This window comes from Tachyglossus aculeatus, chromosome 12 (assembly GCF_015852505.1).
Source record: "Tachyglossus aculeatus isolate mTacAcu1 chromosome 12, mTacAcu1.pri, whole genome shotgun sequence".
In the NCBI taxonomy this organism is placed as follows: Eukaryota; Metazoa; Chordata; class Mammalia; order Monotremata; family Tachyglossidae; genus Tachyglossus; species Tachyglossus aculeatus.
In genome coordinates this window covers 23,342,753-23,359,751 of record NC_052077.1, presented here as the reverse complement: position 1 = coordinate 23,359,751, position 16,999 = coordinate 23,342,753, and the positions used below count along the sequence as shown (strand labels likewise).

Here is a 16,999-nt window from a genome sequence, read left to right as displayed (position 1 = left end):
AGAGCACTGTACTAAGCGCTTGGGAAGGGCAAGTTGGCAACATATAGAGACAGTCCCTATCCAACAATGGGCTAACAGTCTAGAAGGGGGAGACAGACAACAAAACAAAACAAAACATGTGGACAGGTGTCAAGCCATCAGAATAAATAGAAGTAAAAGTAGATGCACATCATTAACAAAATAAATAGAATAGTAAATATGTACAAGTAAAATGAATAGAGTAATAAATCTGTACAAACATATATACAGGTGCTGTGGGGAGGAGAAGGAGGTTAGGGCGGTGGGATGGGGAGGAGGAGAGGAAAAAGGGGGCTCAGCCTGGGAAGACCTCCTGGAGGAGGTGAGCTCTCAGTAGGGCTTTGAAGGGAGGAAGAGAGCTAACTTGGTGGATGTGGGGAGGGAGGGCATTCCAGGCCAGGGGGAGGACGTGGGCCGGGGGTCGACGGCGGGACAGGTGAGAACGAGGTACAGTATCTCTCTGATCACTCCTTCTCAGTCTCTTTCACAGGTTCCTCCTCTGCCTCTACCATCCAACAGTGGGAGTCCCTTAGTCTTTAGCCCTCTTTTATTCTTCATTTACACTCAGCCCCTTGGAGAACTCATTTGTTCCCATGGCTTCAACCACCATCTCTACATGGATGAACCTCAAACCTACCTCTCTAGCCCTGACCCCTCTCCTTCTTTGCACTCTCATATTTCCTCTTGCATTTGGGACATCTCTAGTTGGATGTCCCCCTGACACCTCAAATTTAACATGCCCAAATCAGAACTCATCTTCCCACTCAAATTCTGCCCTCCCCTTGCCTTTCCCATCACTGTAGAAAACATCACTATCCTTCCTGTCTCACAAACCCATAACTTTGACATTATCCGGGACTCATCTTTCTCATTCCACTTACATATTCAATGTCACCAAATCTTTTTAGTTGTACCTTCACAATATTGCTGAAATCCACTCTTTCCTCTCCATCCAAACTGCTATAATAATAATAACTTTGGTATTTGTTAAGCGCTTACTATGTGCCAAGCACTGTTCTAAGCACTGGGGGAGATACAAGGTAATCAGGTTGTCCCACATGGGGCTCACAGTCTTCACCCCCATTTTCCAGATGAGGTAACTGAGGCACAGAGAAGTAAAGTGACCTGCCCAAAATCACACAGCTGATAAGTGGCAGAGCTGGGATTAGAACCCATGACCTCTGACTCCCAAGCCCGCGCTCTTTCCACTGAGCCTACCCTGTTAATCCAAGCACTTATCCTATCTCACTTTGATTTCTGCATCAGCCTCCTCACTGACTTCCCTTCCTTCTGTCTCTTCCCACTCCAATCTATACTTCACTCTGCTGCCTGGAGCATTTTTCTTTCAAAAAAATCATTCAGCTTGCATCTTTCCTCTCCCCAAGAACCTTCAGTGGTAGCCAATCCATCTCCACATCAAACAGAAACAGTACCATTAACTTAAAAGCACTCAATCAGCTCACCCCCTACTACCTTGCCTTGCTGATTTTCTATTACAATGCAGTCTGCACACTTTGCTCTTCTAACACCAACTTACTGTACTTTAATCTCATTTATCCTTACTACAATCCTACTACCTTGCCTAGCTGATTTTCTATTACAATGCAGTCTGCACACTTTGCTCTTCTAACACCAACTTACTGTACTTTAATCTCATTTATCCTTACTACAATCCTACACCCACATCTCCCGCTGGCCTGGAGCTCTCTCCCCTTCATATATGGCAGACTGCCACTCTCTCCACCTTCAAAGCTTTACTAAAATCACATCGCCAATAATAATAATAATAATAATGGCATTTGTTAAGTGCTTACTATGTGCAAAGCACTGTTCTAAGCTCTGGGGAGGATATAAGGTGATCAGGTTGTCCCACGTGGGGCTCACAGTCTTCATCCCCATTCTACAGTTGAGGGAACTGAGGCACAGAGAAGTGAAGTGACTTGCTCAAAGTCACACAGCTGACAATTGGCGGAGCCGGGATTTGAACACATGACCTCTGACTCCCAAGCCCAGGCTCTTGTCACTGAGCCACGCTGCTTCTCCAGGAGGCCTTCCTAGACTAAGCCCTCATTTCCCCTACTCCCTCTCCCTTCTGCAATGCCTATGCATTTGGTTCTGTATCCTTTAAGCTCCTGATAGTCACCCAACAACATTTTTATCAGTAATTTATTTTAATGTCTGTCTCTCCTTCTACATTAGGTTGAATTGTACTCACTCAAGCACTTAGTACAGTGTTCTGCACACAATAAACACTCAATAAATACCATTGATTAATGAATTGGTTGTTAGTTCCATCAATCAACTAGACTGAGGAAAATTCTGTCTTGACAATGTTCATAACGTAGAATTCCAGTAATAAGCACTGGATATGTTTTTTTTAATTTATTACTGTAATATTATTTATAACATTAAGAAACTCTTCCCAATTAATAGTACTACACTGCACTGATCTGTTTCAATGATGTGGAAATTCAGAGCAAAGTTCAAATTGGTAAAATCTTTATCCAAAAACCATAAAAAGAGAAGCAGCGTGGCTCAGTGGAAAGAGCCCGGGCTTTGGAGTCAGAGGTCATGGGTTCAAATCCCAACTCCGTCAATTGCCAGCTGTGTGACTTTGGGCAAGTCACATACCTTCTTTGGGCCTCAGTTCCCTTATCTGTAAAATGGGGATGAAGACTGTGAGCCCCCCGTGGGACAATCTGATCACCTTGTAACCTCCCCAGTGCTTAGAACAGTGCTTTGCACATAGTAAGCACTTAATAAATGCCATTGTCATTATTATTATTATAAAAACCAGAGATGCACAACTCTGTATTTATACATCTGAATACATGTTGGAATAATTATATACAGTCTCTATCCCCAAATTTAAAAAGCCCACTGCCTACTAGATTTTTTCCAATCTTCAAATCTCTAATCTTGAAGCAATCTATCTTCTTTTTGAATCAAAACCTTTGTAATTAATCAGTGCTTTAACACTCAAGAAATATGCTTCAACATTTTTAGGACACAAAATATTAAAATAAAGCATAGCTAATAAAGGTTACCAATAGATAAAAAGTGGTATGTGTGCACAGTACCTTGACAGAATGGTTATGGAAGTCTGTCACAATAATTTCATTGTTGCTGTTTACAGCTGCAAAATGAGGTCCTGGAATAAAGTGAAAACAACAGTAATAATGTAATAATGTTATTGTAAACACGTTTCGGTGGATCCAACTACTGGATTTAAGAACAAAGCAAAGAAGCATGGATTCAGAGCCGGAAAGAACCTCAAGAAGTCATTTAGTCCATTTCCCTGAAGGGAGAAGGATGAAAACTATGCCAATCTAGGTAGATTGTGTAGATTTCTAGACTGTGAGCCTGTCGTTGGGTGGGGACCATCTCTATGTGTTACCGATTTGTTCTTCCCAAGCACTTAGTACAGTGCTCTGCACCCAATAAGTGCTCAATAAATATGATTGATTGAATGAATGAATAGATTGGTTATCTAGCCTGAGGCTCCATTGCCATCTTTAAGATCATGATGAAGAAATTCGACAATGCTATTAAAGTTGAAGAAGCAATAAACATTCCAAATCAGTCTTCTGAATCACACCTTCCTCAGTGAGAGTTTGGCAATGAAAACTGATCATTTATACGGATGCTTTCTCCAAAGACATGATAGCTAATAGAGGGAAGGAAAACAAGTCAATTGTTACAACCCAGCAGTAGGGAAAACCTGCACTCTAAAACCTTCAGAAGTTGTCAAAACTGGAGGCAAGGCACAAACAAAAGTCATGTGCAACTAATGCTACTCCACAACACAGGCTTGGGAGTCAGAGGCTGTGGGTTCTAATCCTGCCTCTGCCACTTGTCTGCTATGTGACACTGGGCAAGCCACTTAATTTCTGTTTTAGTTACCTCATCTGTAAAATGGGGATTAAGACTGTGAGTCCCACGTAAGGCCACCTGATTACCCTGTATCCACCTCAGTGCTTGGCACATAGTAAATGCTTAACAAATATCATAATTTTAAAATATGAATTATACATTATATTATAAATTATTTATGTATGTATGTATATATATGTTGGTCTCTCCCTCTAAACTGAAAGCCCATTGTGGTCAGGGAACATGTCTATGAACTTTTTTTATTATACTCCCCCAAATGCTTAGAACAGTGCTCTGCATACAACAAGCACTCAATAAATAACACTGATAATGATGATGACAGGTAGACAGAGAAAAAATACTGAGCCTGAGTCTCCCATACTTTCAAGGGTGTTTAAATTCAAATGCACCTCACCGGGAAGAAGTGTTATAACTGGAATATGGTAGTGGTTCCTGTGTTTCTACAACACTTAAGTATTTCTTTATTAGAGTATTTAACTATGTGTTAAGTACTGTTCTAAGCAGTGGGGTAGATTAAAGTCAATGAGACTGGACAGAGTCCTTGTCCCAACTGTGGCCCACAGTCTAAGTAGCAGGGAGAACAGTTATTGAATCCCCATTTAAAGTTGAGGAAACTGAGGCACAGAGAAGTTGTGACTTACCCAAGGTCTCACAGCAGGCAACTCTGCTAGATTGTCATATCCTTGAGGTCAGAGTTTGTGTCTTCTAACTCTTTTATACTCTCGAAAGTACTTAGTACAGTGCTCTGCACATAGTAGATAATAAATGCTACTGATTAATCCCTTATAATGACTTTATGCAACCTCTAAAATACTCCATGGTAGAATCAATATTATATTGCTGTTTCTTTGAGGTATTTTAGAATGGTCTTTTAATGATGTGGAAATAGTGGAGCTACACTGGTAGCTATAATGTAATCGTAATTGGTGGGAATATCAGAGAAAGGGAAAGAAAGACATCAGTTACCCAAGAAATAACTCTTAGACATTATCTCCTGCACCTATCAGTTTTTCTCTATTACTTTGGTTAAAGTTAAGAAGTAACATTGCCTAGGCCTCATAGTACATTTCAAACTCCAAAAGCAAACATAGAACATACCACAAATAATATAATCTGGTCTAAAGATACCATAACATTTAATAGGGTAGCATCTTCGTTTATTAAACCACCAAATATCAGTCCCCTAGGTAGTCCAGACTGATTCCTTTACGAACCAGAAGTAATGGGAAAAAGCACTGCGGGAGCTGCCAGCCTGGGCTACCCAAGTCAGTGTTAGGGCCACTGGTAGGCTAATATGCTGGGAGAAGCCCAAGGGGCCAAGGACTATGGTTAGCACTGCTCCCTATGTAGCAGTACCGATCCCTGAGGGTTTGCTGACACTGGGCCGCCAAACCAAGAATTTGTACCTACACAGACGAGTTTTGCAGCTGAATTCAAGATGCGACTGATCTGCCAAATAATAGTACCCCGACTGCAGCTGAATGTACCGGTCGATTAGACAAGCGACAATTTTAACCAAGCCTGGCTTGATGGCTCATCACTGCCCACGGCTCTGTACGTGGCTCTCAGAACTTCTGAGGAGGAAGTGCATGTTGCACCAGGTAGGGGTACATTTATGTTTCCTCTTTTGGTCTCTTCCCATACCCCTAAAGTACCATCACACAGTAAGCGCTCAATAAATACCATTGAATGAATGAATGAATGCATCCAGACATTCTATTTAAATCTTTTATCGCTTCTGGTGCTCCTCTCCCCTCTGGCAGCAGCCACATGAGGAGAATTGGCCCAGTTGAGCTGTCCTGGTGGGTAAGCAGGTAGGAAGTGCCAGGCTGACTGGAAAGAGCTGGGTCTGAATCAGAGCCCATTTTGGATCAGGAATTACCACTGACAGAAACCAGGGGAACTGCATCACCTATTTAGCACTCTCCTCTGCCTGAGTCACTTTGGGTGATGTCCCTGCCTCTCTGACCCACCGAATTGGTGCAGGCAGAGAAGAGTTCAGGGCACCCATGGCTTGATGGTATAGGTCCAGGGGTCTCCAGAGAGATTTTCTGCATGATCAAATCCCTAAATTGGTCTTACTTTTGAGTCATCCAGATGATGATTATTATTGTCTTTGCTGTCCTGCTGAACACTGACTCAGTTTTAGATGGACTCATTTAACGTTTCAATCAGACTTTACTGGTTATCAGTACTTCTTAAGGCTTCTGTACAGGCAGAAGTTGCTAAGTCATTTCCATGATCAAAATGATATATAGAAAATTATATAATGCCAAGAAGGGTATGGGCGTAAAACAAATTCCAGCTCTCCTGTTTTGTGTCCCTCTCTGTCTCTTGAAGGAGGCAGAAAGAAAAGACTCCATCATTTAAAAAATATCCACAGACAACATAAGAAAATGCTTATTAAAATTGTGTTCACTGTCATTTGGGATTTGGGTATTCTAGTAATTCTTATACTACAAAGTTCATGTAGTTGGTAAAATAGAGGGATCTGGATGTTAATACAATTCCTGAATTTCCCCAAGAAACAAGAGTGAGAGAATCTTAGGGACATGGAAAGTCTTTCTTTCCTTAGAAGTTCTTAGGAGGAAGAGGATAGAGAAAAATGAAGACATCATTAACAGAGATATAAGGAGGTCAAAATTGCAATCTTAAACCTCAAATAACCTCTAATAATAGCAATGAAAATGAACTCGGCATTTGTGAAGCTCCTGGCTTAAAAAAACCCCAAAACAACAACAAAAAACCATAGCATTAGCACTGAGACAAATTAGATGGTTTTACCTAATTCTGACAGTGAGAGACAGAAAAGAGTGGGTGAATGGGAATTCAAAAACCCAGAATTTTGGGCTCTCAAACACTCATTCACCACCTCTAGTATTTACTGCCCTGATTGAGCCAGGCCAAAGTGCAAAAGAAGGGACTTTTGCAAATGGTCACCTTGTACAAGGATGCATAAGGTAACTCGGGATTTGTTTTGAACCTGAAGTTATTGTTAATGATGCTTAATGAGAGGTAAATTCCCATTGCAACCCCAACAAGTGCAATAAATCAGAGTGCATTCATGCCCCAATTTTTTATTATTTTTAAGCACTTACTATGTGCTATGCACCATACTAAGCCCCGAGGTAGATTCAAGTTGGTTTGGACACAGTCCATGTCCCACATGAGCTCACAGTCTTAATCCCCATTTTACAGATGAGATAACTGAGGCACAAAGACGTTAAGTGACTTGCCCAAAGTCACATAGCAGACAAGTGGGAGAGCCAGGATTAGAACCAGGTCCTTCTGATTCCCAGGCCTGTGACCTTTCCACTAGACCATTGAGAGAAAGTGGGCAGACAGATCAGAACTCTGCTCTCTGCTAGAGGAACTGCGAAGAAGCACTGAACATTCTCTGTCTTTGCTTTCATCCCCAGCATCATTCCAATGACAAGGAAGCACAGTTGGGATGTGGCATCTTCAACATGCTCGAACATCATGCAAATGTGAGCAGAAGAGGCATAAAAAAGGGGGTTTACATATTACCATCGAGTGTACCTGCAAACTGCCTGTCCCCATTTCCTCGGCTACCAAACCTGGTCACTATTTTTCCATTTGGCTGGAAGATGAAAACGCAGCATGCTTTGTTGTCCACAACAATGATGTGCCCATTACGGTCCACAGAAACTCCTTTAGGACCCATCAGTTTTCCTGATCCAATTTTGGTCTGATGGAAAGAAGGAGAGATCAGGTAGATATATGACTTATAATACTGTGAGATACAGAGGCAAGCATCTATCATGACAAATTAAATGACCCCGTTAGTTTTTTCTAGAATCAGTAAGAGAACTTGCTGTTAATGTTTGATACTCCTCATTTCAACTTTGATTTCACCCAGACTTTGCTACAGGAATGACGAGAAGAGTACCCCAAATATATAATCTTTTCTAGTCCATTTTCAAAGTACTAGCATAGTGTGTTAGTAGTTTGGGGATATAAATATTTTAAAAGTATTATCTTTGCTACCCCCTAGAAGTTCTGGCGCTTTTGAAGTATAGTTAGGGAAATGTCGTTGCATTTCACTGGTATTCAGAATAGTTTCAAATTTGCCTAAATGTTGCCTAAAAGGTCTAGGATTTTTAGATGACTTAAAACAAAATGTTCCTAATAAGTTTTTCCATGGTAGATATGAAATACCCAAATGAATGACCTTTTAAAGTATTTTCTGAATGGGTATAATCCTGTTCAAGACTGTTTATTTACAGCACATGCCCACAAGGTAATTTTACTTTGATTTCCTGTAGCACTTTGCTCAGGAAGATCTAAAACCAAGCATGTCATCCCCATTATTGATGGCCAATGATCTCCCTGATTCTCCCTGATTTATAAAAAGAGAAAATGAGACAAAAGAATTGAATTGATACATCGTCCACTTGCAAATGTAATACAAGTCTCCTGATTCCTTTCCCTGGTATCTCTTTTTTCTAGACCAAAGGGAGACCAAAGGGAGACCAAAGGGAGACCAAACGGAGAGACTAAAGGGAGAGGAAAGGGAAATGTGCCTTTCTCTTTGTACATTTCCCAGGTTGCCCTAGTTGAATACCTCTTGAATTGAATTAGTTCTTTTTTTTTTGCTTAGCTTGTACCTACCTCTATGTTAGTACAGTTCTTGACACATAGTAAGCACTTAAATATCACAATTAGCACTACTTTTTGTTGTGCTTGCTTCATTTAAAAGTCTATAAATAATAAATAATTTCCATGGCATGATTACACACACCCCAGAATTACTTCAAAAATAAATGCAGGAAGCAGTGCCATTTGGAGCTTAGCAAATCCTGTCTTCCAACAAAATTCCAGTCAGGACATGCCACTAACATGGCTTAACATGTTTCCTCTAACGATTCTGAGTTCTGTTTGACTCCAGGTCAAAGGGTGCACCTCTGAGGATCAACCCATCTTTTTTACTTTGTATGCTTTAAATATTTTTCCTGGAACAAAATATTAAGAAGCAAAGGGGATGTGAAAAATGTGGGTACCAAGGCCAACCGGGGCAGAAGCAGGCCCATTGTGGTTTGGGTGCTTGCAATTGGACAAGTAGAATCCTGGACACACGTTGAACCTGGATACATGTAGAACCTGAAAACTTGTAGGACCAGGTCTACATCTGGAAGAGTCCAGCCCTAGTTCCTGGGAAAGAGGAGGCATGCAATGCATGGAAGAGGAGAATGACAATTTGTTAAAAAAGACATTCAGCTCAATTCTCCCTGCCATATTGTGGGACACACATTTTCCACGTATTCTGGGTTTAGGCACAGGCTAAGGGGAAAATGAGCTGGTAGCTCTGAGCAGAGGTGACAAATCACCGTACTTTAAATGTGATGTGGAAAAGCTAACTAGGGTTCAAAGAAAAATAACAGGTAAGTCCTATAAGGAACAATTAAATAATTGGTCTTGTTTAACCTAGGAAAGAGAAGATTTAAAGATGTGATTTAATAGCCACTTTCCAGTGTCAGTTAATCAGTGGTTTTTAGTGGGCACCTATTGTATCTAGAGGACTGAACAAAGTGCATAATGGTCCTTAAGGAAGTGAATGCTGATCAGTCACTCTCCATATCTATTGAAGATGAACAAAATGAAACAGGCTTAAATTAAAGCAGGAGAAACTATGCTTGGCCAAAAGGACAAATTTCTCGAGGAGCATGAGAAAAAACACACCAGATAGACTTCTAAGAGAAGTTGTGAAGCCTCCTTGGAGATTTTTAAGGAAAGAAGAGCCCACCATCTGTCCAGGATGGCTTAATTTTTCTCCAGAGTCTTGACCTGTTAAACTCTTGAGGCCCCTTCTAGCTCAAGGATTCTATGCCTTATGATGCTACTGGGGCAAAACACTGAAAGAAGTGCTTAAACTAGGGATTTCTGTACAGATAAGGAAGAAAAAACAAATACCTACCTAACCCTACTACTTGAATGAATGAGTGAAAGATTGTGAGCCTGGTGTTGGGAAGGGACTGTCTCTATATGTTGCCGACTTGTACTTCCCAAGCACTTAGTTCAGTGCTCTGCGCAGAGTAAGTGCTCAATAAATACGATTTTTTAAAAAGTGAATAAAGGGAGGTGGGACATGGGACCTGCATTTTTGCAGGGGGAGGTAAGGAGAAATGGGATTCAGGATTTTTTTTAATGGTACGTGTTCAATGCTTACTGTGTTCCAGGCACCGTACTAAGCGCTGGGGTAGATACAAGCTAATTTAACTGGACACAGTCCATGTCCCACATGGGGCTCATAGTCTTAATTCCCATTTTACAGATGAGGTAATTGAGGCACAGAGAAGTGAAGTGGCATACCCAAAGTCACGCAGCAGACGAGTGGCAGAACTGGAATTAGAACTCGGGTCCTTCTGACTCCAAGGCCCATGCTCTATCCATTAGGCCACACTGCTTCTCAGTCAGCATGTTAGTGAAGTGTTCCTCTGTAGATTCGCTATGAGGGTCCATGGTCAGGAGGGGATCAGGAAGAGAATGTGTAATCTAGAGATTACATCTCTGACCATCAGCTGCCACCTCATTAACTGGGAGAAGATGAGGGTCAGAGAATTTGCCTTAGGCTCCTGAACCAGCTGTCACTAATGTCAGGAAATACCAGACCCAGAAGTAATTGCTGTCATCACAAATCTAACTCTACATATCGATAAGCCCTTTCCTTAATCCTTCCCTCAGGGTGTATTGTTTCTCACACTCTGGGTGCTGATGATTTGTTCTTTGGTGGCAGGATGAGATTTCCCTTAGCATGTAACAAAGAAAATATCAACATTGAGAAACTGCGATAGTTGCCCTGTAAAAATGACCCCACATTTAAGTGCAGCTGTTATTCCTCAGTTATTTCTTTGTTATTTCCTTGATTACTATCTATAGCACATGGAGACTGACCAAATCCTTTTTATTTTGTAAATTAAAATTTAGTCCTCGAGAATAGTATTATAGAAGAAACCCTATGGAAATGACTGTTCTCCTCATGAAAAGAAAACAACAAAGACATACAGTAATCTGCTGTTCTTATCCCGTACCTTCGGACAGCTGCCCTAGGAGTCAGAAGATGAAGGCGTAGATGTAGAAATAGATGTACAGCAGGATCCTAGGCTGAAGTAGTGGGATTTTAAACCTTCCTTTAACAGGCATTTCAGAGAAGAGAGAAAAAGCACCCCCTCCTCCCCCATCCCCAACACACACACCCATCCCCACACTTCCCCACTTTCCTTCAGGCAGTGGGGCAGTGAGCATTCTCCTCAGCTGGAGCTGGGAGAGGATGTTCAGTTTTGGCTTCCTGTGCTGGATGCTTTGTATCAGCTCCTGATTGGGACCACACCATAAAATTTCATGGTCATGTCTCTCGGCTTAAGCCTATACCTGGGTAAAAAGGAAGCTGTGGAAAGTTAAGTTGGGGTAACCTTTAGTCTGAACTTTTCCTCAAGCAAAGCCTTCTGAATCAAGCCACGCAGCCAAACACTAGGTGATTGGTTTCTGGTAACCAGGCAGTCAAGCTTGGCACTGATAGTTTTAAAACTCAGTGGTTTTAAACAGTATTTTGCAGACCTCCGCTCTTGCATTTTTCAGTTGCTCTTCTTTCTAATTTATAATATTTATTAAATCTCAACTTTAGTCATTATTCTGCTTGAGAATTCAGATTAGGCTTTGATTCTCGGGGCCTTCACAGAGCTATCAACTGGATCTTGGTTGGAGTTTTTAATCCCACACCTTCCTTGGATTGCTAACTTTGGTCCTGGTGTGGTGTGAAGAGGCAACAAACTCAACCCTGTGAAGCAAAAACTTTGGAGGTTTAATACTTTACCTTAAACTTCCCATCAGATGAGAAAATGCTAACCCATTTGTTATCATAATCTGCAATGATAATATCGCCACTGGGATGTACGGCCACTCCTGTTGGCCTTTGTAGCTGACCAGGAGACCGTCCTCGTATCCCAAAACGACTTTTAAATTGACCATCATTGGAAAAAATCTGTTAAAAAAACGGTTGCATTAATTGCAAAGACAGCATGCAGGAATTCAAGAGAATTTTTTAAAAAATCTACAATCTTCTCAAAAATGATTATGTGAGACAGAATAGAAAATGCTCAGTTCCACCATAAGTGCATGCTGTCTTTTTGCATTTTGGATATTTTTCATTGTTTTTGTTAAGCACTTACCAGGTATCAAACACTGTTCTAAGCACTGGGGTGGGTACAAGTTAATTTGGTCTGACCCTGTCCCACAGTCTAAGTAGGAGGGAGAACAGGCATTTAATCCCCATTTTCCAGTTTAGGAAACTGATGCACAGAGAAGTGAAGTGACTTGCCCAAAGTCACACAGCAAGCAACTGGCAGAATAATTGATGGAGTCAGGAGTAGAACCAAGGTCCTTTGAATCCCAGGCCCATGCTCTTTCCACTAAACCACACTCCTTCTCAATAGATATTAATGCTATTATGGAATTAGGAAATGTTTTTTCAATGATGCGTGTTTTTCTGCACACATTACAATGTGGCGTCAGGAGATTTTGTTTTGTGAATGTGCAGAGGATCCGATATGGCATGAATGCGTCAAAGGGGGTTTGCCTTCATGCAGGGTTCAATCAATCTGGGGTATTTAGAAAGTATTTACTGTGTGCACAGTACTGTACTGAGTGCTTGGGAGAATACAGTAAATTGTATAAATATTATAAAGTGATGATGTATGATGAGGCATCAGGCATGGTGTCTGCTCTCAGGCTTCTTCAGGAATAAAACCCCCTCATTATAGTATAGTGAAGAACTGACTGTACTTGGACCAAATTGCTGAACACTAATAACTACACTAGCGTTCAGCAACTTTCTATGCACCTTAATCTCTGGCTCTTAATAATAATAATAATAATTTTGGTATTTGTTAAGCACTTACTATGTGCAAGGCACTGTTCTAAGTGCTGAGGTAGATACAAGGTAATCAGGTTGTCCCACATGGGACTCACAGTCTTCATCCCCATTTTACAGATGAGGGAAATGAGGCCCAGAGAAGTTAAGTGACTTGCCCAAAGTCACACAGCAGACAAGTGGCAGAGACGGGATTTGAACCCACGACCTCTGACTCCAAAGCCCGGGCTCTTTCCACTGAGCCACGCTTAATGACTGTAGAATATAGAGGATGAAAAATCAACGGCTTAAAGTCACATGTAAACTTGCAAACCATACCTGCACACACTGATTATTACTGTCTGCAATTAATATCTTTCCATTTGTAGATGCAGCTACCCCCTGAAGATTTGTAAACTCTCCTTTATTTCTTCCTTTGGTGCCTGGAAACAATGTCAAAACCACAAAAAGTAGATATTAACAATTAGGCTTCTCAATGAATTTTTACTTTTACTTTTACTCTAGCTAAATTTTGTTTCTGACAATCCTAAAAAAATAATCCCATAAAACTACACCTCTCTCCCCAAGTAAGAAAGTCTCTGCAAAATTTCCTTTCTTGGATATACAAGTTACTTTTATTAGACAATGATAGTAACTGCATACAATTATGATCAAAGCAAAATCCATAAATATTTCAGCAGGTGAGACACAACAATAAACCTTTTCAGACATCAAAAGACGTGTAGATGATGCATGTATCCTGAATAAAGTCCTTTCTTTGAACTGCACCAGAGTAGCTCTCAACTCAATCATTAACTTCTTGGAGAAATACTTTCCCTCCCTTCCTTAATTTCTGAGGGTTTCACTTTTAGAGTAGGTCTAATTTCCCTGAATATTAAGCTCCCAGATTCTTAGCTCTTTCATCTGTCAGTGAGATGTATAACATAATAATTATCCTCTACTAATAAAGTTCTTTTCATTTGTGGTGCCCAGGACCCTTGACTAATATCAACTCATTAATCCTCACTCTGTCCATATGTGGCAAGCTTTTTTCCCTCATTTAATAGACCTTGAATCTTGGCAACAAGGAGATATTAGGAAACATCCCCTCAAAAAGCTGAGATGGCTCAGGAGGAAAGAAAGTTAAAGAAGAAATGTAAAAGAGATATTGTAATCCTCTTCAGTGGTAACATAAATATTCAAGGCAGGAAACAGAATGGATATTTCTCAGAAATGACAGCTGAATGCAGTCTGGAAATGGAAATTTATTTTCGCAACTCAGCAAAAGGAAATGGTGTCAGATTCACTTTATTTCTATTCAACAGCATAATGGCTTTTTGTTTGGAGAACTGAAGTGATAATTTGGAGTTCTGATAACTTGGAACTCTAAGAATAACCAGCTGCAGCTAAATCTCATGGTTCTTCAGTCATTATGAACAATAGATGATTAGAGTCAAAGCTGACACACATTTTTCCACACACTTCTTAGGTTTGATAGATATTGTACTTTCAGTTTTATTTTCCTTTATAAATCTCTCATCACCTTCCTCTTTCCCTTAAATCCCTGAACTCATACCACCTGCCTGCCTACCAGTTTTACTCTCTGTTTACTTTTCCTTCCGACCTTGTACATCTGACCCTTTACTCTCTTTATCCCTCCTATGCTCTCCGGGCAACTCTCTTCATTTTCCCTTTTCATTCTTCTTTTTCTCTGTGATTCCATTATGAGAAAGCCATCTTAAAGATAATGGTAATAATAATAATAATGGCATTTATTAAGCGCTTACTAGGTGCAAAGCACTGTTCTAAGCACTGGGGAGGGTACAAGGTGATCAGGTTGTCCCATGGGGGGCTCACAGTCTTCACCCCCATTTTACAGATGAGGTAACTGAGGCACAGAGATGTTAAGTGATTTGCCCAAAGTCACACAGCTGACAATTGGCAGAGCTGGGATTTGAACCCATGACCTCTGACTCCAAAGCCAGGGCTCTTTTCCACTGAGCCACACTGCTTCTGGGTGAATGCCCAAAGCAGCCTCAAATGGGCAACCTATACCAAATAAATCAAGTCTCTACATCTAATTCCAGCCTCAAAAATCTTCACACCAGCACGTGTGTGTGTGTGTGTGTGTGTGTGTGTGTGTTTATGTGTAGGTTCATAGTCAAAGGTGCCAATTCTGAAGTCTCTCACCTCCCCCCCGCCTGAAATGGCACCATGGACTGCAAAATGCCACCTCATCTCAAAGCGGCATATTATCAGGGGACCCTGCGAATAATGACAGGAAACAGCAAGCCTGCATTGTTAGGCATGAGCAATTCACAACATTTCTGCTTCTGGAAACTGACGGATAGAGAGATGCCTTTAAATCTCTTTGAAGTTCAATTTCACCCTCATTTTGCAGATTCAAAAAAAGAAGCGTGGAAGGACAAAGTAGCAGTAGCATCTGTGTCAGGCAACGCTAGTTTTCCCAAGTGAATTTTTCAGTTGAAAGTCATGATGCCACATGGGGTAAACTTAACACCAAGCACCTGCATCATGCTGGCTGTGGAAATCTAGTGTAGATATAACAAAAGTTAACATATTTCCACCCACGTAATGGTGCCTCCAAGCACCCCAGGTTGCCTGATTGACAGGAAGTATTCCAGACTTGGCTCTGCTCTTATCCCTCCTCCACTTTCCCTTTGTCTCTGTTCAGTCCTACTCTTTGGCTGGCCAGGAAATTTTGGCTGCAGCCCCAGGGATCTCCATCCTTAAAATTCCTGTAGGCTACAGCTTACAATAGCTAATCATGGACCAAAGCCGCATACTATGATCTGAGGAGGTCATTTTCCTCAGGTATGAAACGTCTCTGGGCTTGAGGATTCTTTGGATTCTGGGAGGATTCTTTTAGTGCAGGGTGAACCATTGTCTGTGGGCACTCCACCCATGCTCTTTCATTCCAACTGGTGGCTGGATTTGGAAAGTGATCAGTACTTAGAAAAGTGCTTGGCACATAGTAAGCACTTCACAAATATCATCATCATCATTATTATTATTAAGAGCAGAGAACAACCTCATCAGAATGCTTAGGCATCCATTTTTAATTGGGCACTTCATGGCAAATCAGAAGACTCAGTTTTGAAGAACAGATTTTAAAGATCCAATTTTTGTTAGGTTTGGCAGCAGTCTCCTTGAGATTATGAAGATATTCTTCCTGGATTGTTTTGGCTCCATTACCTAATGATAAAAATGGGAAGCAACACAGACTAATGGAGAAAGCACGGCCTGGGAGTCAGAAGACCTGGGTTCCAATTCCGGCTCCATCACTTGCCTGCTGTTTTACTCTAGAAAAATCACTTATCTGTGTTTCAGTTTCCCCATCTTTAAAATGGGGATTCAACAACTGTTCTCCTTCCTACTTTGACTATCAACCCCATATAGGAAAGGAACTGTGTCTGACCTAATTAACTCCCCTCAGGACTTAGAACAGTGCTGGGCACATAGTAAGCTCTTAATACTTTAAAAAAACTTATGATTTCCTGAATTTCTGAACTTCTCATTAACCAGGCCAGGCTTTAGGAGGCAATCAGCACTTATACCAGCCCAGAAAACCCACCTTTTCTACTCTTTACCCTTAGAAGACTGTGCTGGCGTTGCTAAAGATGCCAAGGTTTATGCTTTAGTCACGTGGTTGCCTTTGAGGAAGTTCAAGCAATTGCACGCCAAGGACCGAAAACAATAAGCAAAAATCTAGAGACCTTTCTTGTAGGTCACACAAACATAATTTTGTTGTCTTTTTTTTAAAAAAAAATCAATCAATTCAACTCCTTTCTTGATTACATCGACCTTTGAGGCAATTATGCTAGTACGTGAGATTATTGGAAATAGTTGGCATAAACCTTTGAAAGGAACAATCAAAATTGTATCACAATCTCTTACACAATGAACTGTAGTCAGAAAAGGCCTGCCAGAGACCTTGGGGCCATTATGAAAGTATTACAGGGTTAGATGGTGCTGCAATAGGTTACCAAATCAAACAGAGTGGTCAGAGATATCAGCTACCTTGTCATAGACAAGGCTGATGTTCTTAGAAGCCTGAGAATTAGCCATGAACTTCCGTCAGGTATATCCCTTCTTGGTGGTAGAGGTGGGTGCCTCATGGAATGAAAGAGTCTGGGCGGGGTTCCCACAGACAATGGTTCACCCTGCACCTGGAAGAATCCTTCCAGAATCCAAAGAATC

General features: G+C 41.0%; 1 protein-coding gene across 12 annotated transcripts in view; it reads right to left on the bottom strand.

Annotated features, from left to right (window-relative positions):
- Positions 1 to 16,999, bottom strand: part of TRIM2 (tripartite motif containing 2) — a 121,561-nt gene that overhangs the window by 11,308 nt on the left and 93,254 nt on the right. For 11 of the 12 annotated variants that reach the window (XM_038755353.1, XM_038755357.1, XM_038755351.1 and 8 more), the window contains 4 exons: positions 13,118 to 13,221; positions 11,744 to 11,911; positions 7,441 to 7,621; positions 3,099 to 3,169 (listed from right to left, as the gene is read on the bottom strand). In XM_038755353.1, the coding sequence (XP_038611281.1) occupies positions 3,099 to 3,169; positions 7,441 to 7,621; positions 11,744 to 11,911; positions 13,118 to 13,221 (524 nt within the window). The remainder of the gene's footprint in view (positions 1 to 3,098; positions 3,170 to 7,440; positions 7,622 to 11,743; positions 11,912 to 13,117; positions 13,222 to 16,999) is intronic. The other variant, XM_038755359.1, reaches the window with a different exon arrangement.